The sequence below is a fragment of the Halichondria panicea genome, chromosome 10 (assembly GCF_963675165.1).
Source record: "Halichondria panicea chromosome 10, odHalPani1.1, whole genome shotgun sequence".
Taxonomy (NCBI): Eukaryota; Metazoa; Porifera; class Demospongiae; order Suberitida; family Halichondriidae; genus Halichondria; species Halichondria panicea.
In genome coordinates, this window is record NC_087386.1 from 1,937,979 (window position 1) to 1,960,541 (window position 22,563).

The 22,563-nt window shown below is 44.0% G+C and overlaps 8 protein-coding genes and 1 pseudogene across 10 annotated transcripts; 3 read left to right on the top strand and 6 right to left on the bottom strand.

Moving 5' to 3' along the window:
• Positions 1–16: 16 nt before the first annotated feature.
• On the top strand, positions 17–2,499 carry LOC135343351 (class II receptor tyrosine kinase-like). Its single transcript, XM_064540355.1, has 2 exons — positions 17–373; positions 502–2,499. Exon 2 carries the CDS (start codon positions 657–659, stop codon positions 2,268–2,270), a length of 1,614 nt encoding a protein of 537 aa, XP_064396425.1. The 5' UTR covers positions 17–373; positions 502–656; the 3' UTR covers positions 2,271–2,499.
• LOC135343359 (retinol dehydrogenase 12-like) lies at positions 2,442–4,166 on the bottom strand (annotated as a pseudogene).
• A 132-nt stretch (positions 4,167–4,298) lies between these two features.
• LOC135343358 (retinol dehydrogenase 12-like) lies at positions 4,299–6,292 on the bottom strand. Of its 2 annotated transcripts, XM_064540362.1 has the most exons (9): positions 6,155–6,292; positions 5,875–6,042; positions 5,646–5,814; positions 5,553–5,587; positions 5,221–5,427; positions 5,086–5,160; positions 4,937–5,009; positions 4,751–4,877; positions 4,299–4,693 (listed from the first exon to the last, which is right to left on the bottom strand). In XM_064540362.1, the coding sequence occupies exons 2-9, from the start codon at positions 6,031–6,033 to the stop codon at positions 4,381–4,383; spliced, it is 1,158 nt and encodes a 385-aa protein (XP_064396432.1). In that variant the 5' UTR covers positions 6,034–6,042; positions 6,155–6,292; the 3' UTR covers positions 4,299–4,380. The 2 variants fall into 2 exon arrangements, with proteins under 2 accessions (XP_064396432.1, XP_064396431.1); XM_064540361.1 differs by lacking the exon at positions 6,155–6,292 and having other exon boundaries at positions 5,875–6,148.
• Positions 6,156–7,920, bottom strand: LOC135343356 (uncharacterized). Its single transcript, XM_064540359.1, has 8 exons — positions 7,692–7,920; positions 7,465–7,633; positions 7,373–7,407; positions 7,113–7,319; positions 6,987–7,061; positions 6,808–6,880; positions 6,634–6,760; positions 6,156–6,580 (listed from the first exon to the last, which is right to left on the bottom strand). Exons 1-8 carry the CDS (start codon positions 7,848–7,850, stop codon positions 6,235–6,237), a joined length of 1,191 nt encoding a protein of 396 aa, XP_064396429.1. The 5' UTR covers positions 7,851–7,920; the 3' UTR covers positions 6,156–6,234.
• Positions 7,921–8,162: 242 nt separating this feature from the next.
• LOC135343362 (dehydrogenase/reductase SDR family member on chromosome X-like) lies at positions 8,163–9,885 on the bottom strand. Of its 2 annotated transcripts, none has more exons than XM_064540364.1 (8): positions 9,593–9,885; positions 9,364–9,532; positions 9,271–9,305; positions 8,934–9,140; positions 8,796–8,869; positions 8,651–8,723; positions 8,431–8,557; positions 8,163–8,377 (listed from the first exon to the last, which is right to left on the bottom strand). In XM_064540364.1, the coding sequence occupies exons 1-5, from the start codon at positions 9,749–9,751 to the stop codon at positions 8,837–8,839; spliced, it is 603 nt and encodes a 200-aa protein (XP_064396434.1). In that variant the 5' UTR covers positions 9,752–9,885; the 3' UTR covers positions 8,163–8,377; positions 8,431–8,557; positions 8,651–8,723; positions 8,796–8,836. The 2 variants fall into 2 exon arrangements, with proteins under 2 accessions (XP_064396434.1, XP_064396435.1); XM_064540365.1 differs by having other exon boundaries at positions 8,776–8,869.
• An 11-nt stretch (positions 9,886–9,896) lies between these two features.
• LOC135343357 (uncharacterized) lies at positions 9,897–18,502 on the bottom strand. Its single transcript, XM_064540360.1, has 9 exons — positions 18,493–18,502; positions 11,437–11,645; positions 11,211–11,379; positions 11,114–11,148; positions 10,851–11,057; positions 10,725–10,799; positions 10,553–10,625; positions 10,379–10,505; positions 9,897–10,325 (listed from the first exon to the last, which is right to left on the bottom strand). Exons 2-9 carry the CDS (start codon positions 11,593–11,595, stop codon positions 9,986–9,988), a joined length of 1,185 nt encoding a protein of 394 aa, XP_064396430.1. The 5' UTR covers positions 11,596–11,645; positions 18,493–18,502; the 3' UTR covers positions 9,897–9,985.
• Positions 11,711–13,685, bottom strand: LOC135343355 (uncharacterized). The gene is made up of 8 exons (XM_064540358.1): positions 13,367–13,685; positions 13,131–13,299; positions 13,034–13,068; positions 12,749–12,955; positions 12,610–12,684; positions 12,386–12,458; positions 12,208–12,334; positions 11,711–12,154 (listed from the first exon to the last, which is right to left on the bottom strand). The coding sequence occupies exons 1-8, from the start codon at positions 13,523–13,525 to the stop codon at positions 11,809–11,811; spliced, it is 1,191 nt and encodes a 396-aa protein (XP_064396428.1). The 5' UTR covers positions 13,526–13,685; the 3' UTR covers positions 11,711–11,808.
• On the top strand, positions 13,893–20,568 carry LOC135343349 (uncharacterized). The gene is made up of 9 exons (XM_064540353.1): positions 13,893–14,102; positions 14,179–14,502; positions 15,281–15,490; positions 16,407–17,724; positions 17,981–18,495; positions 18,720–18,917; positions 19,206–19,368; positions 19,715–19,861; positions 20,082–20,568. Exons 2-9 carry the CDS (start codon positions 14,185–14,187, stop codon positions 20,468–20,470), a joined length of 3,258 nt encoding a protein of 1,085 aa, XP_064396423.1. The 5' UTR covers positions 13,893–14,102; positions 14,179–14,184; the 3' UTR covers positions 20,471–20,568.
• A 64-nt stretch (positions 20,569–20,632) lies between these two features.
• Positions 20,633–22,544, top strand: LOC135343361 (retinol dehydrogenase 12-like). Its single transcript, XM_064540363.1, has 8 exons — positions 20,633–21,007; positions 21,067–21,235; positions 21,313–21,347; positions 21,438–21,638; positions 21,719–21,793; positions 21,940–22,012; positions 22,069–22,195; positions 22,250–22,544. The coding sequence occupies exons 1-8, from the start codon at positions 20,849–20,851 to the stop codon at positions 22,440–22,442; spliced, it is 1,032 nt and encodes a 343-aa protein (XP_064396433.1). The 5' UTR covers positions 20,633–20,848; the 3' UTR covers positions 22,443–22,544.
• Positions 22,545–22,563: the final 19 nt, after the last annotated feature.

Genomic DNA, 22,563 nt, shown 5'->3' on the forward strand with positions numbered 1-22,563 from the left:
TTAGAGAGTGTTATCACAGCACTTGATGTCAGCGGGTATCTACAGACTGGAGAGGTTACCCTGACCTGTGAGCTCCATGGTTACCAGTCATCACTCTCTCCTCCTGTGTGGCTAAACACAAATGGCAGTGAAAGAAATGACTCTACCAAATACACTGTGTCCGTGTGTGAAGGAAACAACACCATAATTCTACAGAATGGCACTGTCTTCCCTAGTATTATTTTCAATATCACAATTCACAACCTTTCATCAGCTGATGGAGGTATCTACACGTGTTGTGGTGTCAGAGGAGAGAGTGTCACTCAACTCACAATATTAGAAGGAACTGATCCAAACATATTATCCCAAACATGCATTTCCTCGTCTATAGAGGGTGAGTAAACTGTGACTGAGTTTACTTTCATTATGTACCTATATACCTATTATCAGTAAACAATTATAACTTGGATTGTTTTGGTTTTAATACGTAATTAACAGCTGTAAACACGATCGTTTTTACAGTAAATATCACCCCCACTCCATCCCCTGGCAACGAAACTACCACTCGTGTCCCTGTATTAAACGAAAACATTGTCATCATAGCAGCTGCAGTTGTGACTGTTTTTATAATACTCACAGCAGTTGGTATTCTTGTAACAGCTTTGGTGTTTATCACAATGTATCGCAGTAAGACTCTAGCCATTTCGACACACAATGAGAACAATTACATAGAAGTTGAACTCACGCCTAATTTGACAGAAAACGTAACCGACATTCAGAACTCCCCTATGGCACGAGACAGCGTTATCCCTACAATACCTTCCCAGGATTTGGTTGAGACAGATTTTCAACAAATGGGATTCGATCGTGAAGAGCTAGAGTACGAAAATGGAGAGTTGTACAGACAGCCGGGAAGAATGCAACTAAAGAGGAGATCAACAAATTCAACTGAGCCAAAATTGACGAAAGTCATTACAGTTGATTTTGAGGATGCGCTTGATTCCAATCCAATATATGATACTGCATCTATTTTAGGTGATGGTTTTATGGAGGAAAATCCACTGTATGATGATCAAGAAACCTGCGGGGCAGAGGGTATACTCAGTGGAGAAAAATCATTGCTTGAACCAAATCCGATGCATGAGTCTGAACAGAGTCTTATGAAGGAGAATCCATTGTACGGTAGGCGGAGCTGCAGTACTGACAGCGAACTCAGTGGAGAACCAATTTTCAATGAGGCTTTTAATCCAGCTATGTTGTCATGCAAAGGAGATCAATTTTACTATGAAGAAATAAATCCAAGTAACTTTGAACCAAGTCAGCAAGATGGCGATGACACGAATTTACTTCCATTTGAACCAGTGTACGACATACCTTCGCTGGTGGTGGCATCCGCAAAGCCCTTGCTAATTGAAACTGAAAACATTTGTGAAGAAAGGGTTCTTGGAATCGGGCAGTTTGGGGAAGTTATTTTAGCGGAAACTGTGGGTTTGAGTGAGAAAGACCTGAAGCTTGGTAGCAGCACTGACAAGAATGCACGGATCCTAGTGGCAGTGAAGAAGCTGAAAGATCAGGCCGACAACTCCATGAAGGAATCGTTTGAGAAAGAGATCAAGTTCATGTCCGGGCTCTCCGATGAGAACATTGTTCGTTTGTTGGCTGTGTGTGATAAGGAGCCAAAGTTCATTGTGATCGAGTACATGGGAAACGGAGATCTTTATCAGTTCTTAAAACGACACCAGCTGGATACTGCCGAATTGCTGGAAAACAGATTGACAGTTTCGAATCTCCTGTACATTAGTGTTCAGATAGCCAGTGGAATGCGATATCTTGCTTCTCTTAAATACGTGCACAGAGATTTGGCCTCTAGGAACTGCCTTGTGGGCAACAATTTGACAGTAAAAATTTCTGATTTTGGCATGAGTCGCAATCTCTACGAGTCAGTCTACTATCGATTACAAGGGCGAGCCATACTTCCAATTCGTTGGATGGCAATGGAAAGTTTCTATGGGAGATTCTCTGAGAAGACAGACGTCTGGTCATTTGGTATCACACTGTGGGAGATATTCACTCTGGGAAGATTCCTCCCTTACGAGGAACTGGACGATCAGCAAGTTGTTGATGAAGCAATTAGAAACAAGCAACGTAAACTACTACCGAAGCCCGAGGCATGCCCTGAGGATGTCTACCAACGTGTGATGCTTAAATGCTGGGAGTACAAACTAGAAGATAGAGCTGATTTCGCAGAGCTCCACAAAGTTCTAGAAGAAATTCACAAGCACTTGAAATAAAGTACAGTCTGGATACTAATTTTGGTATCGACATTTGTGTGCATTAACTCATATAAGCAGAACGAGCCTAGAATAAGTACAGTGCACATGCATCACTAACCTACTGTGATTCTTTGTATAAAGTAGATTGCAATCCATTTATGCACTTGTAACAACAATTCCACTAATATGTACTAAAGTATAATAATTTTTATTACTGAGTGTACATACTTCAACAAAACATACCACGTAATTATAGTATGAATATTGTCATAATTATATCACAAAGTCTCTAGGCTGTTTCTACTGCTTAAGCGTCTTGATCTACTGATTCGTCTTGTCTGTTTTCGTCACCTCCACTCAAAGTTGCTTCATTTCCTTCGGTTGGAAAAGGCCCACTTTCAATAGCCGTTGAGGGACCGTACTTTTCCAGTATCTCTGGTGAGAGGCGGTCTCTAAAAGCCTCGATACTTCTTCTCCAGAGCTCCTCCTGATACGTCTCATTCCTGTCAGTGGTGGCAGCTCACTAGTGGTCACAGTACACTGAGCACACACTCACCTGGCGTCAGGGTTAGGGGCAGTCACTTTACAGCTGTCGTAGTAGAAGGCTTCGTGAGAGTTGAGTGCAGGGTTGATGGCACAGTTCAGAGTTGTGGCCGCTCCTTCTTTAGGCTCTCGACCAGAGGCTATAAGAAGATGAAGGTGGTGGGGTTAATAATATACACAAATTAAAGGCTTACTTGCAAGTATGACCTTGAAGAAAAGCACAAGAGCCTTGCTGTCATTAATACCCCTGCTAAGTTCAGTTTGTACCTGTAAATCAAATTCATTATGTGTGTACAGTTGCCAATATGCATGTTCCTATATTATGTATAAGCAGTTACTTACTGCACCAGGATGTTGAGCAGACACTGTGATGGAGACATCCTTTAGTCTACGCTGTAGGGAAAATGTTGTCATCACCTAGGTGGGAGGAAAAATGAATACCGGTACATATCCAATTCTATTAACATCTTACATTGTACAATTTCGTACGTCCATAGGCTTTCGTCCTTGTGTACATCTCCTCAGAGTCAATGCTTGAAGTCCACTTCCCCAGCATATCGTTTGTAGTGAGCAGAAGAGGAGACGAACAGTATCCTACCATCTCCGCTGGTGGAGGCAGTCTCCAAGACGATGGGCAGTAGCTCCAAGGTGACGAGGAACGGACAGAGATGGTTCACCTGCGTCCCCATGCATGCATATAGAGGGTGTGAATGACTACATGGGTTACATGAATATGTATAAAATAACCGACTATCATACGTATAATAATATGCAATATCACATGCACAAATTATACACTACACCTGATACTGCATCTCATGTCCATCATCTGTTCTTGCTGAAAAGAAAAGAATGCATTGAGTATATACTGAATTGCATGCATAACTCTATTACCAAATGGGATGGCCATAATACCAGCGTTGTTGATGAGTATGTGCAGTGGCAGGTTTTTCTCTTTGAATGCCCTCACAAAGTCTTTAGTGGACTGGATAGAGCCAAGGTCGAGACGCATAAACTCCACTTTCAGATCTTTCTCAGAACTCTCTTTCATACGAGCTATTGCCTACAGGTATATTATGTACAATCATGCAACGTTATATTTCAATAATCTCCTTACAGCAGTGGCTCTCTCCTCTGATCTGGAGGCCATGATAGTGTGAGCACCCATCTCTGTCAGTCCCTTGACCAACTCATAGCCAATGCCAGTGTTCCCTCCAGTCACTATGGCCACCTTGCCACTCAGATCAACTATAGGCACTTCTAACTTGTTTCCCATATTTTGTCTTGTGAAGTAGTATCTCAATAATATAGATATATTTCCAGCAAGTCACTTGTTATTTGCTGAGTGTATACAATATGTAATAGTGAAAATTCTTGCAGTGCTTCATGAGGGTGGGGCTCAATAGCACAGTGGTGTGTACACAGTAAGTTAAAATAAAGCTGAGTGTATTACACTAAGGTGAAATTGATCTCCCCACCCTCATGCATGAAGCACTGCAAGAATTTTCATTCCAATCCCACACATAGAATATCTAGAATATCAAGTTGTTAATGTACTGTACTAGTGTTCTAGTCATCACTGTCCTTAGTCTGTGGCATTTGCAGCTGATTCATTTTCTATTTCGGGTGAGGAAGGTGGTGCTCCAGCTTCAGGCTGCCCATCACCAGTCATTTCCGTCGTAACTGTATCTCTAGCAGTAACGGTAGCAGCTGCAGTAGTAGGAATCTCTTCACCTTCTTCGGTCTCACCCTCAGTAGGGAGTGGCGGGGAAGGGGGTTCAGGTTGCACACTTTCAACAGCCATTGAGGGTCCGTACTTCTCCAGTATCTCTGGTGAGAGGTGGTCTCTAAGAGCCTCGATACTTCTTCTCCAGAGCTCCTCCTGATACGTCTCATTCCTGTCAGTGCATGGTGGAAACTCACTAGTGGTCACAGTACATTGAGCACACACTCACCTGGCGTCAGGGTTAGGGGCAGTCACTTTACAGCTGTCGTAGTAGAAGGCTTCCTGGGAGTTGAGTGCAGGGTTGACGGCACAGTTCAGAGTTGTGGCCGCTCCTTCTTTAGGTTCTCGACCAGAGGCTATAATTATACAAAGGAGATGAAGTTGGTGGGTTAATCATCCACAAATTAAAGCTTACTTGCAAGTATGAACTTAAAGAAGAGCAGGAGAGCCTTGCTGTCACTAACACCCCTGCTAATTTCGGTGCGTACCTGCAAATCAAATTCATAATGTATATACAGTTGCCATGCAATGTGCATGCATGTGCCTATGCAGTGTTCCACTTACTACACCAGGATGTTGAGCAGACACTGTGATGGAGACATCCTTTAGTCGACGCTGTAGGGAAAATGTTGTCATCACCTGGGAGGAAAAATGAATACGGGTACATATAATTTTGTTCCAATTCTATTAACATCTTACATTGTACAGTTTCGTACGTCCATAGGCTTTCGCCCTTGTGTACATCTCCTCAGAGTCAATGCTATTGAAGTCCACTTCTCCAGCGTATAGTTTGTAGTGACCAGAGGAGGAGACGAATAGTATCCTACCATCTCCGCTGGTGGAGGCAGTCTCCAAGACGATGGGCAGTAGCTCCAAGGTGATGAGGAACGGACAGAGATGGTTCACCTGTGTCCATGTATGCATATAGAGGGTATGAATAACGTGTGAATAACTGCATGGGCTACATGCATATACATATGCCAACAATTGTACCATATATGCAATATCACATGCACAAATTATCACTACACCTGATACTGCATCTCATGTCCATCATCTGTTCTTGCTGAAAAAGAAAGAATGCATTTAGTAATTGAGCTGAATTGCATGCATAACTCTGTTACCAAATGGGACGGCCAAAATACCAGCGTTGTTGATGAGTATGTGCAGTGGCAGGTTCTTCTCTTTGAATGCCCTCACAAAGTCCTTAGTGGACTGGAGGGAACAAAGGTCCAGACGCATAAACTCCACTTTCAGATCTTTCTCAGAACTTTCTTTTATACGAGCTACTGCCTACAGAATAGATACAATCATGAATATACTCATGCAACACTAGTTCTGTAATCCCCTCACAGCAGTGGCTCTCTCCTCTGATCTAGAGGCCATGATGGTGTGAGCACCCATCTCTGCCAGTCCCTTGACCAACTCATAGCCAATGCCAGTGTTCCCTCCAGTCACTATGGCCACCTTGCCACTCAGATCAACTGTAGGCACTTCTAACTTGTTTCCCATACTTGTGAACTATTCATGAGGGAGGGGCTCAATAGCTTCTATTTCACTGACAGTGTAGAGTAACACAGTATACACTAAGGATAGCTGAGTGTATATATACACTAGAAATATAGAGCCTCACCCTTATGAAGCACTGCAAGAATTTTCATTCCACATCCCACACATAAATAATTAATATAAAGTTGTTAAAGTACTAGTGTTCTAGTCATCATTACTATCCTTAGTGGCATCTTCGATTGCAGATGGATCTTCTGGTTCATTTTCAACTATTTCGGGTGGGGAGGGTTGTGCTCCAGCTTCAGGTTCCTTATCACCAGTTGTTTCTGTTGTAACTGTATCTCCAGTAGTGACGGTGGCAGCTGCAGTAGTAGGAATCTCTTCACCTTCTTCTGTGTCACCCTCAGTAGGGATTAGTGGGGAAGGGGGTTCAGGTTGCACACTTTCAACAGCCGTTGAGGGTCCGTACTTCTCCAGTATCTCTGGTGAGAGGTGGTCTCTAAGAGCCTTGACACTTCTTCTCCAAAGCTCCTCCTGATACGTCTCATTCCTGTCAGTGGTGGCAGCTCACTAGTGGTCACAGTACACTGAGCACACACTCACCTGGCGTCAGGGTTAGAGGCAGTCACTTTACAGTTGTCGTAGTAGAAGGCTTCCTGGGAGTTGAGTGCAGGGTTGACGGCACAGTTCAGAATTGTGGCCGCTCCATCCTTAGGATTACGGGCAACAGCTGAGAGAAATAGTTAAAATACGTGTACAAATATTTTGCAAACGTACTTGCATTTATAACGCTCCCAAGGAAGGAGACAAAACGATTCTCACCGTACCCCCTCTTGATCTCAGTGGCAACCTATAGTTACGGATATGCAAATTATCAATCAGTGATAGACTATACACACCAAGTGATAGAACTAAAAAAATAAATAACTCCAATAAAGTTTGAATCATTTATTTACCAGGCCAGGATGTTGGGCAGACACAGTAATGGATACATTCTGAAGCTTACGCTGGAGGGCAAAGGTCGTCATCACCTGGGAGAACAAACAAAACACAGTGAGACCAAAATCGCTTAGTAAACTCACATTGTACAGTTTGGTGCGGCCATAGCTTTTTAGCCGACCGTAGTCAAGGTCTGAATCGATTGTCTCAAAGTTGACGGGTCCAGTCACACTACTCATATGACCAGAGGAGGAGACAAACAGTATCCTACCATCTCCGCTAGTAGAGGCAGTCTCCACGACGATGGGAAGTAGCTCCAAGGTGACGAGGAATGGATAAAGGTGGTTCACCTGTAGGAACGATTATTATAACATTTTGTGTACAGATCTTTGGGATGATTTACCTGATAGTGCATTTCATGGCCTTCATCTGTCATAGCTGTACGGCATTTTCATTGTATTGAGGTATACATGTAGAAACAGATATTAAACTTACTGAATGGTAGCAAAGCAATACCAGCGTTGTTGATGAGTATGTGCAGTGGCAGGTTCTTCTCTTTGAATGCCCTCACAAAGTCCTTAGTGGACTGAATGGAGCCAAGGTCCAGACGCATAAACTCCACTTTCAGATCTTTCTCAGAACTCTCTTTTATACGAGCTATTGCCTACAGAATAGATACAACCATGAATACTCATGCAACACTAGTTCTATAATCCCCTTACAGCAGTGGCTCTCTCCTCTGATCTAGAGGCCATGATGGTGTGAGCACCCATCTCTGCCAGTCCCTTGACCAACTCATAGCCAATGCCAGTGTTCCCTCCAGTCACTATGGCCACCTTGCCACTCAGATCAACTGTAGGCACTTCTAACTTGTTCCCCATATCTTGTGGAGTATCCTCAGTAATCTATAGGTTGTTATTTGCTGAGTGTATACAAACAGTACATCTGAGCCCCACCCTCCTATGAATTAATACAATTATTGTAAATGCCACTTAATTATATTCATGACATCAAGTAGTCTCTAATGACAATTTGTTTCATCAACATAAATTATTAATTAAAGTTGCTAATAAGTGTTCTGTCCTTAGTGGCATCAATTGCAGCTGGATCTTCTGGTTCATTTTCAACTATTTCGGGTGGGGAGGGTGGTGCTCCAGCTTCAGGCTCCTTATCACCAGTCGTTTCCGTCGTAACTGTATCTCCAGTAGTAACGGTAGCAGCTGCAGTAGTAGGAATCTCTTCACCTTCTTCTGTCTCGCCCTCAGTAGGGAGTGGCGGGGAAGGGGGTTCAGGTTGCACACTTTCAACAGCCATTGAGGGTCCGTACTTCTCCAGTATCTCTGGTGAGAGGTGGTCTCTAAGAGCCTGGACACTTCTTCTCCAGAGCTCCTCCTGATACGTCTCATTCCTGTCAGTGGTGGCAGCTCACTAGTGGTCACAGTACACTGAGCACACACTCACCTGGCGTCAGGGTTAGGGGCAGTCACTTTACAGCTGTCGTAGTAGAAGGCTTCCTGGGAGTTGAGTGCAGGGTTGACGGCACAGTTCAGAGTTGTGGCCGCTCCTTCTTTAGGTTCTCGACCAGAGGCTATAATTACAACAAAGAAGATGAAGGTGGTGGGTTAATTACAACAAAAAAGATGAAGGTGGTGGGTTAATCATCCACAAATTAAAAGCTTACTTGCAAGTATGAACTTAACGAGGAGCAGGAGAGCCTTGCTGTCACTAACACCCCTGCTAATTTCAGTTCGTACCTGCAAATCAAATTCATAATGTGTATACAGTTGCCAATGTGCATGCACGTGCCTATGCAGTGTTCCACTTACTACACCAGGATGTTGAGCAGACACTGTGATGGAGACATCCTTTAGTCGACGCTGTAGGAAAATGTTGTCATCACCTGGGAGGAAAAATGAATACCGGTATATACATATAATTTTGTTCCAATTCTATTAACATCTTACATTGTACAATTTCGTACGTCCATAGGCTTTCGTCCTTGTGTACATCTCCTCAGAGTCAATGCTATTGAAGTCCACTTCCCCAGCGGATCGTTTGTAGTGAGCAGAAGAGGAGACGAACAGTATCCTACAATCTCCGCTGGTGGAGGCAGTCTCCAAGACGATGGGCAGTAGCTCCAAGGTGATGAGGAACGGACAGAGATGGTTCACCTGTGTCCATGTATGCATATAGAGGGTATGAATAACGTGTGAATAACTGCATGGGCTACATGCATATACATAGGCCAACAATTGTACCGTATATGCAATATCACATGCACAAATATTATTATCACTACACCTGATACTGCATCTCATGTCCATCATCTGTTCTTGCTGAAAAAGAAAGAATGCATTTAGTAATTGAGCTGAATTGCATGCATAACTCTGTTACCAAATGGGACGGCCAAAATACCAGCGTTGTTGATGAGTATGTGCAGTGGCAGGTTCTTCTCTTTGAATGCCCTCACAAAGTCCTTAGTGGACTGAATGGAGCCAAGGTCCAGACGCATAAACTCTACTTTCAGATCTTTCTCAGAACTCTCTTTCATACGAGCTATTGCCTACAGAATAGATACACCCATGAATATACTCATGCAACACTAGTTCTATAATCCCCTCACAGCAGTGGCTCTCTCCTCTGATCTGGAGGCCATGATGGTGTGAGCACCCATCTCTGCCAGTCCCTTGACCAACTCATAGCCAATGCCAGTGTTCCCTCCAGTCACTATGGCCACCTTGCCACTCAGATCAACTGTAGGCACTTCTAACTTGTTCCCCATATCTTGTGTGAGTATCCTCAGTAATCTTTCTAACTTATATATAGGTTGTTATTTGCTGAGTGTACACAATTACAAACAATGAGATGTACATCTGAGCCCCACCCTCCTATGAATTAATACAATTACATATTGTAACTGCCTGACATCAAGTAGACTAGTAGTCTATCTCTACTCTAATGACAATTTGTTTCATCAACATAAATTATTACTGAATTACAGTTGCTAATAAGTGTTCTAATCATCATTACTGTCCTTAGTGGCATCAATTGCAGCTGGATCTTCTGGTTCATTTTCAACTATTTCGGGTGGGGAGGGTGGTGCTCCAGCTTCAGGCTCCTTATCACCAGTCGTTTCCATCGTAACTGTATCTCCAGTGGTAACGGTAGCAGCTGCAGTAGTAGTAATCTCTTCACCTTCTGTCTCGCCCTCAGTAGGGAGTGGTGGGGAAGGGGGTTCAGGTTGCACACTTTCAACAGCCGTTGAGGGTCCGTATTTCTCCAGTATCTCTGGTGAGAGGTGGTCTCTAAGAGCCTCGATACTTCTTCTCCAGAGCTCCTCCTGATACGTCTCATTCCTGTCAGTGGTGACAGCTCACTAGTGGTCACAGTCCACTGAGCACACACTCACCTGGCGTCAGGGTTAGGGGCTGTCACTTTACAGCTGTCGTAGTAGAAGGCTTCCTGGGAGTTGAGTGCAGGGTTGACGGCACAGTTCAGAGTTGTGGCTGCTCCATCCTTAGGATTACGGGCAACAGCTGAGAGAAATAATTAAAATACATGTACAAATATTTTGCAAACGTACTTGCATGCATAGCGCTCCAAAGGAAGAAGACAAAACGATTGTCACTGTACCCCCTCTTGATCTCAGTGGCTACCTATAGTTACGGAATGCAAATTATCAATCAGCGATCTATACACACCAAGTGATAGAACTAAAAAAAATAACTCCAATAAAGTTTGGATCATTTATTTACCAGGCCAGGATGTTGGGCAGACACTGTAATGGATACATTCTGAAGCCTACGCTGAAGGGCAAAGGTCGTCATCACCTGGGAGAACAAACAAAACACGGTGAGACTAAAATCGCTTAGTAAACTCACATTGTACAGTTTGGTGCGGCCATAGCTTTTTTGCCGACCGTAGTCAAGGTCTGAATCGATTGTCTCAAAGTTGACGGGTCCAGTCACATTATTCATATGATCAGAGGAGGAGACAAACAGTATCCTACCATCTCCGCTAGTGGAGGCAGTCTCCACGACGATGGGTAGTAGCTCCAAGGTGATGAGGAATGGATATAGGTGGTTCACCTGTCAGAACGATTACATGTATAACATTTTGTGTACAGATCTTTGGGATGATTTACCTGATAGTGCATTTCATGGCCTTCATCTGTCATAGCTGTACGGCATTTTCATTTTATTGAGGTATAGACTACATGTAGAAACAGATACTAAACTTACTGAATGGTAGCAAAGCAATACCAGCGTTGTTGATGAGTATGTGCAGTGGCAGGTTCTTCTCTTTGAATGCCCTCACAAAGTCCTTAGTGGACTGGATGGAGCCAAGGTCCAGACGCATAAACTCTACTTTCAGATCTTTCTCAGAACTCTCTTTTATACGAGCTATTGCCTACAGAATAGATACACCATGAATACTCATGCAACACTAGTTCTGTAATCCCCTCACAGCAGTGGCTCTCTCCTCTGATCTAGAGGCCATGATGGTGTGAGCACCCATCTCTGCCAATCCCTTGACCAACTCATAGCCAATGCCAGTGTTCCCTCCAGTCACTATGGCCACCTTGCCACTCAGATCAACTGTAGGCACTTCTAACTTGTTCCCCATATCTTGTGTGAGTATCCTTTCCAACAAGCATTAGATCTAATTGTGATGTAAGTGTATACAAACAATGTTACATGTGTCGAAATGTGTTGATCTGAGCCCCTCCTAGATCCACCTATTTGTAAACTGCCAAATTCATGACATCAAGTAGATCTATCTACTCTTATCGACATTTATTTTATTTTGCCATCAACATAATTATAATTAATAAGTGTTCTAGTCATCATTACTGTCCTTAGTGGCATCTTCGATTGCAGCTGGATCTTCTGGTTCATTTTCAACTATTTCGGGTGGGGAGGGTGGTGCTCCAGCTTCAGGTTCCTTATCACCAGTCGTTTCTGTTGTAACTGTATCTCCAGTAGTAACGGTAGCAGCTGCAGTAGTAGAAATCTCTTCACCTTCTTCTGTCTCGCCCTCAGTAGGGAGTGGTGGGGAAGGGGGTTCAGGTTGCACACTTTCAATAGCCGTTGAGGGTCCGTACTTCTCCAGTATCTCTGGTGAGAGGTGGTCTCTAAGAGCCTCGATACTTCTTCTCCAGAGCTCCTCCTGATACGTCTCATTCCTGTCAGTGGTGGCAGCTCACTAGTGGTCACAGTACACTGAGCACACACTCACCTGGCGTCAGGGTTAGGGGCAGTCACTTTACAGCTGTCGTAGTAGAAGGCTTCCTGGGAGTTGAGTGCAGGGTTGACGGCACAGTTCAGAGTTGTGGCTGCTCCATCCTTAGGATTACGGGCAATAGCTGAGAGAAACAGTTATTATACATACAATCAACAGAGCACTGCAAACGTACTTGCATTTACAACACTTGCAACAGAAGAGAGAAATCGATGATCACTGTACCCCCTCTTGATCTCAGTGGCCACCTATAGTTACGGGGATGCAAAGTTATCTATCAGTAAACTAAACACACCCAGTGATAGTGCTCTCAAAGAGCTATCTTTCAGATAAATAAAACCGTGAATAAAAGTTTGGGCCCTAAAAAAAAAGACAGCAAAGACAGCTACATGTATGTACCAGGCCAGGATGTTGGGCAGACACTGTAATGGAGACATTTTGAAGCCTACGCTGGAGGGCAAAGGTCGTCATCACCTGGGAACAACAAGCAGAAAGTATTGTAAACAGTGAGACCAAAAAGAATGTATAATAAACTCACATTGTACAGTTTGGTACGGCCATAGCTTTTGAGCCGACCGTAGTCAAGGTCTGAATCGATTGTCTCAAAGTTGACGGGTCCAGTCACATTACGCACATGACCAGAGGAGGAGACAAACAGTATCCTACCATCTCCGCTAGTGGAGGCAGTCTCCACGACGATGGGAAGTAGCTCCAAGGTGACGAGGAATGGATAAAGGTGGTTCACCTGTAGGAACGATTTATATGCATAATAATTATTATTCTGTATAGAGGTAGAATGTGTTGGGGATTAGATCTATAGTACCTGATAGTGCATTTCATGGCCTTCGTCAGTCATAGCTGCAACATTTTAGAGAGGTACTGATTTGGATTAATTCTAGAGATAATTATGGATAACTTACTGAATGGTAGCATCGCAATACCAGCGTTGTTGATGAGTATGTGCAGTGGCAGGTTCTTCTCTTTGAATGCCCTCACAAAGTCCTTAGTGGACTGGATGGAGCCAAGGTCCAGACGCATAAACTCCACTTTCAAATCTTTCTCAGAACTTTCTTTTATACGAGCGATTGCCTGTAATAAAAGGAATTGGTTAATGTTTGATATTATAGCTAGATCTATGGCATAGCTCATCACTTACAGCAGTGGCCCTCTCCTCTGATCTGGAGGCCATGATGGTGTGAGCACCCATCTCTGCCAGTCCCTTGACCAACTCATAGCCAATGCCAGTGTTCCCTCCAGTCACTATGGCCACCTTGCCACTCAGGTCAACTATAGGTACCTCTAACTTGTTCCCCATCTTGATTCAACAAACGATTATGCAACAAGCAACAGTTGATCGTGGTTGAGTAAACTTCCGCTTCTATAACAGGATATAATAATGGCTAAAGTCTAAGGAGGGTGGGGCTGGTTTTCAGCTCAAAGCTTAGCTAGCTAGCAGCTTCAAGTTTGGGAAGAATGTAGATGTGCACCCTAGTTTCTGCTCCCAAGAACTTCCTCTATACTATTTCACCGGCAGTACCGGACCCACCTGACCACCATGCGATAAGCATGGACCAAGGAACTTGTGAGTCAAAACATGGATAGGTCTCAAAAGCCAGCTGCAGACTTCAGCCCCACCCCTCCTGTGCTTGGGGGTGGGGCTACCACGTGAGTCTACACGTGTGGCTTGGAAAGGGGAGTCTCCCGGAATTCTAGCTTTTATGGCTGATGCTTTTTAGCTGGCTTGTAGCTGCTATAGTGTTGCTCCTTCTGTGAACTCGATTGTGATATTATGTGCTAACACAGTGTAGCTAGATATTCCCTGAAAACCTGGTGCACTACATCTCTATGACAATTATTTCACTTGCATCAAAACATTATTTATATCATCAAAGGTATGTGAATATCAATGATGTACTATTACACAATGTAAATCACCAAAAAAGTCCATTTTAATTAATATATTTCCAGGGTAGGATGTTCACGCATCAACAGTATTACTCTGCGCCTGCACCATTCCACTCCTCCAACTCCTCGAGACCTCGAGTCGGCCTCGCCGTGATTTGCAGATGCTCTGAAGGGAACACTTCTGTCTATTGCTTACTGCAAAAACGAGGGACGTATTCCAACTCTCCGAACAAGTGGTCGTTTCCAGGGGGACGGTTGTCGGAGCCTAGTGATGCCGAGGACGATGGAGCTGCGGCCACTCGTAAGAAGCTGGAGGAGGAGTGCGGTCACGGCTCTCCCCCTGGACTACCCCCTCTCATACACATCGAGTGCTGCAAGTCAGGAAAGGTGAGTCTGCCTAGCTATTAAATGCAATGTACATGTATGTAGCTGGGATGATAATAATGATAATAATTCCAACGAATTTTGTGTATATAATTATAAGGCAACCTATAGCTACTATCCAATTTTTTGTATAAGGGCAACTAAACATTTGCAACTATCCATTTTATCAGTATTTTTGGAGCAATCTAGCCGTAGACATGAGGACCCTTTATTGGATAGAGATGCTGCTCCACCAATTACAACCACTTGGTAGATGCTGGTGATTGCTACTATTGGTGGTGCAAACAAAAGTTCTAGTTTTGGTTGACCACAGTTGAAAAATCTGATTGAGTGCAGTGTGTCTGTATGGATGGTTGTGGTTTCTTTGTTAATGTTTTGGTGTTTGGTGTTATTAATTATTGCCAGAAGTTCGTGTTTGCTTCATTCCAAACAGAACCCATACACTAACTGTGTCCTTTATAGATAACTGCATCTTGTTCAACTACAAGCATCTGAAGCAGCTGTACATACGATGTAATCATTGATTTTGGTTCTATATAGTATAAGTTTAGTGGCTTGTATAATTATAAATTACCCCCCCCCCCCCACACACACACACACACACACACACACACACACACACACACACACACACACACACACACCCACACACACACACACACACACACACACACACACCCCACATACACACACACACACACACACACACACCCCCCACATACACACACCCCACACACACACACCCCACACACACCCCACACACACGCACACACACACACAGGCAAAGCAGACGCTCTATCATGTGTTTGTCGTGGACACCTCTACAGACAAGTTATGGGACCAATGGAGCCCTCGACCAAACGAAGTGACGTGCACCAACATCGATCTTAGCTCACCTGAACTCGTCCTGCACGGCCAGACCTTCCCCTGTTTCCATGGTTACTGCTGGGCGGACCTGAGTCTACTAATCGAGGAGTGTTTCGAGCTAGTGGTGAGTACATCTGATTGGATTATGTTAGCACCTTCTGACACTCTTATCATAAACCATATCACATGTGGTTGTGTTTCCACTAAGTGTACTTAAAAAGAGCCGGTATTGTTTCAACTGTCTATGTACTGTTCTCTTAATACAATGTGTCATTGTGTATGGTCGTGTTGTCTCATTACTACACTAGTTACTGGACTACAATGTACTAGTACTAGGCTTTATTGGACTACAATGTACTAGTTAGGTACAGGAACAGTACTGCTATCACTAAGGAATAGTAACAGATCTCCAGACCTTTGTTGTCTAGCATGCAACTGTGTACAGCGTAAAGTGGTGTGTGAACTGCTAACCTTTGTATTGTTATTTTGGCAATTTCTCACTGTGCCACATGTTGTTGTCTAGCGTGTCCTAAAGTAGCCTCTTCTCATTAGTAATAATTGATTGTTTGTACCTGACAATCCCTCTCATTCTACACATACATGTATTTCTGATTCCACTACTATCTGTCTGATTCAATGGTTCTTTTTAGGAAGTGGACCCATTTTTTAAAAATGTCTATACCATTAAAAGTCTATTTGTATTGAGCCTTTTGAAGTAGGCAGTTCACCTTTGCTACTGTAGAGCCTTTTGAACAATGATAGAAGGTTACAAGCACTGCAGATACTACATTTATTTGTTCCATACAGGTGGTATAAGGTGTTGATTAGTACATTCATAGTCTTATATAATACATCCAGTAGCACAACCGGTTATTGTATACCAGGGAGCGTGCCTGGTAGACATTGTATGGTTTCTATGGTTTCTGGGTAAAGTTATCTCCAGAATCAACCACAGTTGCCCTCAATACAAACAAAGCAATCAGTGTGTATACATGTAGATGAACACACTTGATAATCATTCCACAATTTCTTTTCTACAGACAACCCCAGGCAGTCCTGAAAGCGACCTACAGTATGGACTAGTCAGATGGATATACACATACGGAGAACACATTCTAAAAACTCTGATCGCTAGAAGTCCAAAGATACCTCACACAAGACGACTATCGAATCCTGGCACACCTCTAAACGGGACTACGATTCTTCGTCCTCGCATTCCAAAACCGTCAGATAACTTGATTCCAAGACCATATCGCTATGGCGTGTTCGGACCAAGAGCGTCCCTCCCACCATTGATACCTATCCCATATCCAATGTCATCTGCTCCAATTTACCGAATGCCACAGCACAATGTAGGTCCACTCTCTCCCACTGGCTCTTTGGGGGGTCTACCTCACATGCACTCTCCATTACACAATGTGGGGGTCCATGAAACTCATTCCAATGTTTTACTTCCGCTACATCACCAAGGGCAGCCGAATTTCATGTTTTACGGACCTCACTCTTCAATTCCAATTCATTCCACCATGCCTGAGAAGATTCCACTGATGCAGTCGGCACCTGGACTCTTACAACAAGCCCCCGGGCTTATGCAACAACCTCCTGGTATCCTACAGCAAGTCCCCCCGGGGCTTATACACCATCCACCACCTGCCGTCGCTCGACAATCTTCTAACGAAAGTTTCAACACTCAGCAATTCCTTCATTCCTCATCACCCACTCACCTCGTTGCCGAAGTAACGGAAGGGGCTCCCCCCATCAACCCTCAGTTGCCCCCAAGATCCAATCTAGTATCTGAAGTCAGTCCCACTCCAGTGATTATGCCCACCCCCCAAAATATCTCGATGCTTGGCCACACCCATCAAAACGTGGCTCTAGATCCCCACCAATTAAGTGTATTAGGACCAGGTCACATGACTGCACTGGGGAACCACGAACAAGCTCTGTTACCGTTGGCAACTGCGCAAGTTCCCCTGCACGACGACAAAATGTCCCGGCAAATTCCCGTACGTGGATCCAACTCTGGACCACTCCTCCCTAATCCCCCGGTAATGCCCCACCATCCACCCCCTCAAAACAACCATCGCAAGGAAACGGTGTGCAAGTTCTACGTCTCCGGTGCAGGTATATGTCCGTATGGCGAAAAGTGTTGGTTCGCTCATCCGGAACCTATTGGCTCTATCCCCTCGCCCACTCATAGAGGGTATCCCGAGTCTGTGTCGAGTACCGCTGGTGGGTACGGATATCGAGGGACTCTGGCGACAGTGGCCCAGGCTGGTCAGACTACTGTCTGGATGAACGGTCAGATGGTGCAACAGTATGGGATGACCTCACCACCACAGTCCCCTCTCAGTACAGGTGTGTGTAATTATTATACAACTGTTCAGCATTTTTAAGCATTTAGCCCTTTACATGATACTAGCAGTACAATAATAATGGTGAGTTGTCCGTTTTCTTAAAAAAAGCATAGTCTATATGTGGGTGTTTTTTTTCTAAATCAGGCCTGTTTTCGAAGTTTGATTGTCTGTAACTTGTTGCAAATGTCCGATTTCCAAAAAATGTACATGCATAAACTTATACTGCAAAATTACTCGATTTTCCTCCACTTAATCAGGTGTAGTGACTGTCCCTAGTGGGCACCTGGGCACCCTCCCCCCTCCACGTCACTCGTACCCTCAGGCTATGTTGGCCTCCCATCAGCAACAGCAACAGCAACAACAACTAATGCTCTTGCAACAGCAGCAAAGACCGATGATGCAGCCCATTCCAACGCAGCAGAATCCAATACTACGCTTTGAATTGCTCACCGATCTTCGAATGGTTGACGAAAATCGATTCCCGGTTGTGAAAATCTCACAGCAAACTTCGAGAGCCGATCAATTGTACGTCAGTTTTGGGCCGCACGTGCATAACTACAAGATTTTGTTCGGTGGGAATCGACCGTCCACTCAGAGTTTTTATCTGGTGGATGATACAAATTTGTCTGAAATTGTGTCGTGTGTTCATTGCTCTCGGCATCAACCCGGGCTACTGGTTGTTGGAACCGAGACTGGGAGTATCAATCTCTGGGAATTGAAACGTGGGAATGGACACAGTGTCTTATCTGACGTACACAGGAACATCATTCATGTAAGTGCTGTTATATAGGATAAGTCATTTTGAAATGAGCCTTATCACATTGCATGCTCATTACAGTTCACCTGTCGTGTGTATAAAGTTCTTCAAGCATTCAGTCTAAAATTTGAATTTTAGTTGGCATCCATATCTATTGTGTTATTGTAATGCCCACACACACACACGCACGCACGCACGCACACACACACACACACACACACACACACACACACACACAGCCTAATTCTCTCCCTAAGCCAGACGAGGCCATCACTTCTCTAGTCCAGTTTTCAACGTTCACTAACTCCTCGGTGGTGGTGGCGGGCACGAGGGGCGGGACCCTCACCTGGTATATAGCCCAACCCCCTCAGAAAACCTTCTCCGTCCTCTACACTGACAAGAACCAGCACGCACAGCACAGCATTGTTGCTCTGCAGGTTAGGATACGTTGCTACTCAGTACTCTTAAATATGCAATCTTCGAGTGGGCCATAACTTTGAGTAGCCATAATTATGTACAACCTCTCTTAAACTAAAAATCAGAAATGCCTCAGAATAGTGCAGAGCCATATGATATTTTCTCTAATAAATTTCAAGTGATGTGAAAACAGTTGTAACTTCTAGTTTTTGAGCTGCATTCTGTAGTTGCAGTCTTATTGCATGGTATACTGGCTGCTTTTGAGCTTGAGCCAAATGGTAACTGGTTGACTCCACTCCCCCTCACAGTTGCAGGGCAGTCACCTGCTGTCAGGTGACTCTGGAGGCAGAGTGGCACTGTGGAGCATGCAAACACAGACTCCTCTGGTACAGGGGGCGTTCTATGCTCATTCTGTCTCTCTTTTCAACCTCCACGTGATTGACAGCACTCACTTCCTTACTATTGGCACAGGTGGGTGTACCCATACACACACACACTGTGCCCACTATCCAAGTACAAGTCTGTAGCTCCTAACAACTGTGTTCTGTGGACCATGCCGATTTTGTATCCATCTCGTTTTTTGCATGTACGAGGGGTGGGGAGGGGTGGGGCTAAGCTCTGCACATGTAATTTCCCACAAGGAAACATTGATACCATACTACTAATAATGTACCACTTTTTTAATATTTACGTTTTCGAGGCTCAGGAAATCATATAAACTTATAATGATGCTATAATTAGAAGAAGTACGATACTTTTCATTCTACATGCTGTCATATTTTTAGGAATGTGGTATTATTTTTTCCGTGTCTAATAGGTTCTGTTTCTTCTGATAATGTACATCCTAGTACCCCCTCTGGGGGTCAGTCTGAGGGGGGTAAGAGTGTGGTACCACCCCTAGACTCCCTCGCTGGGGACATATCTAACCTCTCCATTGCTGACACCACAACCAATTCTACCACAGGTGAGAGCGAGTGTGTTGTGTGAACCTGATAAGTTAGTTTGTGTAATAGCATATGTACTGTGTTACATGTCCTTAGAAACCACTCTTCAGTTCCCCCCTTGCAGGTATAGACCTGTACCTTTGAATTTTCCTGTTTCACGTTGTGTTGTCCCAAAACTCCCTATCAAAGAAGTGAACTTTTTGAAGAAGTTATTAATGATTAGTGATCTTTCCTCTGCAGGTACTACAACAAGCTCACATGACCTCAACAAATTTAACATCAATCTCTGGCAGTTCCCCAAACTCGTCTCGTCCTGGACAGAAGAGGGTGTGGTCAACTCCACCTCATTCCACATACACACTCCGCCTGGAAACATGTTTCTAGCCGTTGGCCTACAAGGTGGCAAGGTGAAAATCTTCAATCTCCCGAGCTTCAAGATTGCCTCTGAACTCCACTTTCCCGAAATGAAAGGATCGGAATGCTCGCACATAACGATCAATCACTCGAGGGAGACTCCGATAATGAGCTCTGTTTATTATCGAAATCCGTTTAGGGACTTAATTTTGACGACGGTGTGGTCTGATGGTCGTATCATGGTCTGCCAGGTGGCAAAACAAGTGACTGTATGAAACTAACTAGCGTTTATTATTAATCAAGAATTGTACGTACTCCTCTCTGCGTGTGTATGTGTGTATGTGTTTGTTTATAGTGTTTTGTACAGACGTCCTGTATTTCATAATATGCATGTCATTTAGTACTCAGTTTTTAATGGTGCAGCAGTAGCCTCGATTCCAAGCCGCTATTCAAGGGGCTGGAGTCGAGGCTAGTGCAGCAGCTCCACTCTCCTTTGTAAATAAGCTAGCCTTGCAGACAAAATGAATGTCTTAACTTTGATACAAGGAGGAATGATTAATTACAGGACAATAATAAAATTAACACTTAGTAATTACCTACACCTTGAGTCCTGTCTCTAGAGATTTATAGCATTATTCCTATATATGTCATAGATGGGGAACAAATTAGAGGTACCTATAGTTGATCTGAGTGGCAAGGTGGCCATAGTGACTGGAGGGAACACTGGCATTGGCTATGAGTTGGTCAAGGGACTGGCAGAGATGGGTGCTCACACCATCATGGCCTCCAGATCAGAGGAGAGGGCCACTGCTGTAAGGAAATAGCTATAATGTTGCATGATTGTACGTACCTATATATTCTGCATGCATAGGCAGTTGCTTGTATCAAAGAGAGTTCTGAGAAAAATCTGAAAGTGGAGTTTATGCGTCTGGACCTTGGCTCCATCCAGTCCACTAAGGACTTTGTGAGGGCATTCAAAGAGAATAACCTGCCACTGCACATACTCATCAACAACGCTGGTATTGCCTGGATACCATACAGTAAGTGATTGTAGTCACTATATCAGGAGCAATTTGCTCCTGGCTTTATCAAGACTACTATCAATTTCCATACACAGCAAAAACTGACGATGGATTTGAAAGGACTTACCAGGTGCATAAAATCATGCTGTGTTAATGTTTGCTAATCACCCCAAAATATTCATTATTTTGCACTACATACATTCTCCGATCATTTTGACAGGTGAACCACCTTTATCCGTTCCTCCTCACCTTGGAGCTACTACCCATCGTCTTGGAGACTGCCTCCACCAGCGGAGATGGTAGGATACTGTTTGTGACCTCTAATGCACATAACTTTGGAGCAAATTTTAACCCTGACAACCTCAATTCTGAGATACAGTACGACAGGATGAAAGCTTATCCCAACACCAAACTCTACAACGTTCGTATTAAAAATGAGTTTATTGTTTCTGTTGATATTGTGCATGTCATTGCCTTACGTGCGTTTGTTTTTCTTTACAGGTTATGACGATTATTGCCCTCCAGCGTAGGCTTCAGAATATGTCAGTCACAGTGTCTGCTCAACATCCTGGCCTTGTCAGTAATTTGTTTGTAATAGCTCATTTGAGCCCTGATGATATTATCAATCAGCATTTTTAGAATTGTCTGCATGTATAGCTCTTTGAGAGCTATCACTTGGTGTATTTAGATCACTGGTGTTTGATAATTTTGCATATGCATAGGTGGCCACTGAGATTGAGAGAGGGTACAGTGACTGTCGTTTTATATCCTTCCTTGGGAGCGTTGCAAATGCAAGTACGTTGCAAAAACTGTGCTCCGTTGATTGTATGTATAATAACTGTTTCTCTCAGCTATTGCCCGTAGTCCTAAGGATGGAGCAGCCACAACTCTGAACTGTGCCATCAACCCTGCACTCAACTCCCAGGAAGCCTTCTACTACGACAGCTGTAAAGTGACAGCCCCTAACCCTGACGCCAGGTGAGTGTGTGCTCAGTGTACTGTGACCCACTAGTGAGCTGCCACCACTGACAGGAATGAGACGTATCAGGAGGAGCTCTGGAGAAGAAGTGTCAAGGCTCTTAGAGACCACCTCTCACCAGAGATACTGGAGAAGTACGGAGCACCCCCCTCCCCAACACCCCTTCTCGATCTGGATGAGACAGAAAAAGGCAAAGAAATTGCTACTACTACTGCAACCGATACTGTTACTGGGACCAATCAATAATTAGAAGACTTGTATTATCGAGCAGTGCAGCTACTGTGATATCATTAACTTATTGCACACACCCAATAATAATCATTTTATGTAAGTGTAAAGTTTTTTACCTCAAGCAGCAGCCCCACCC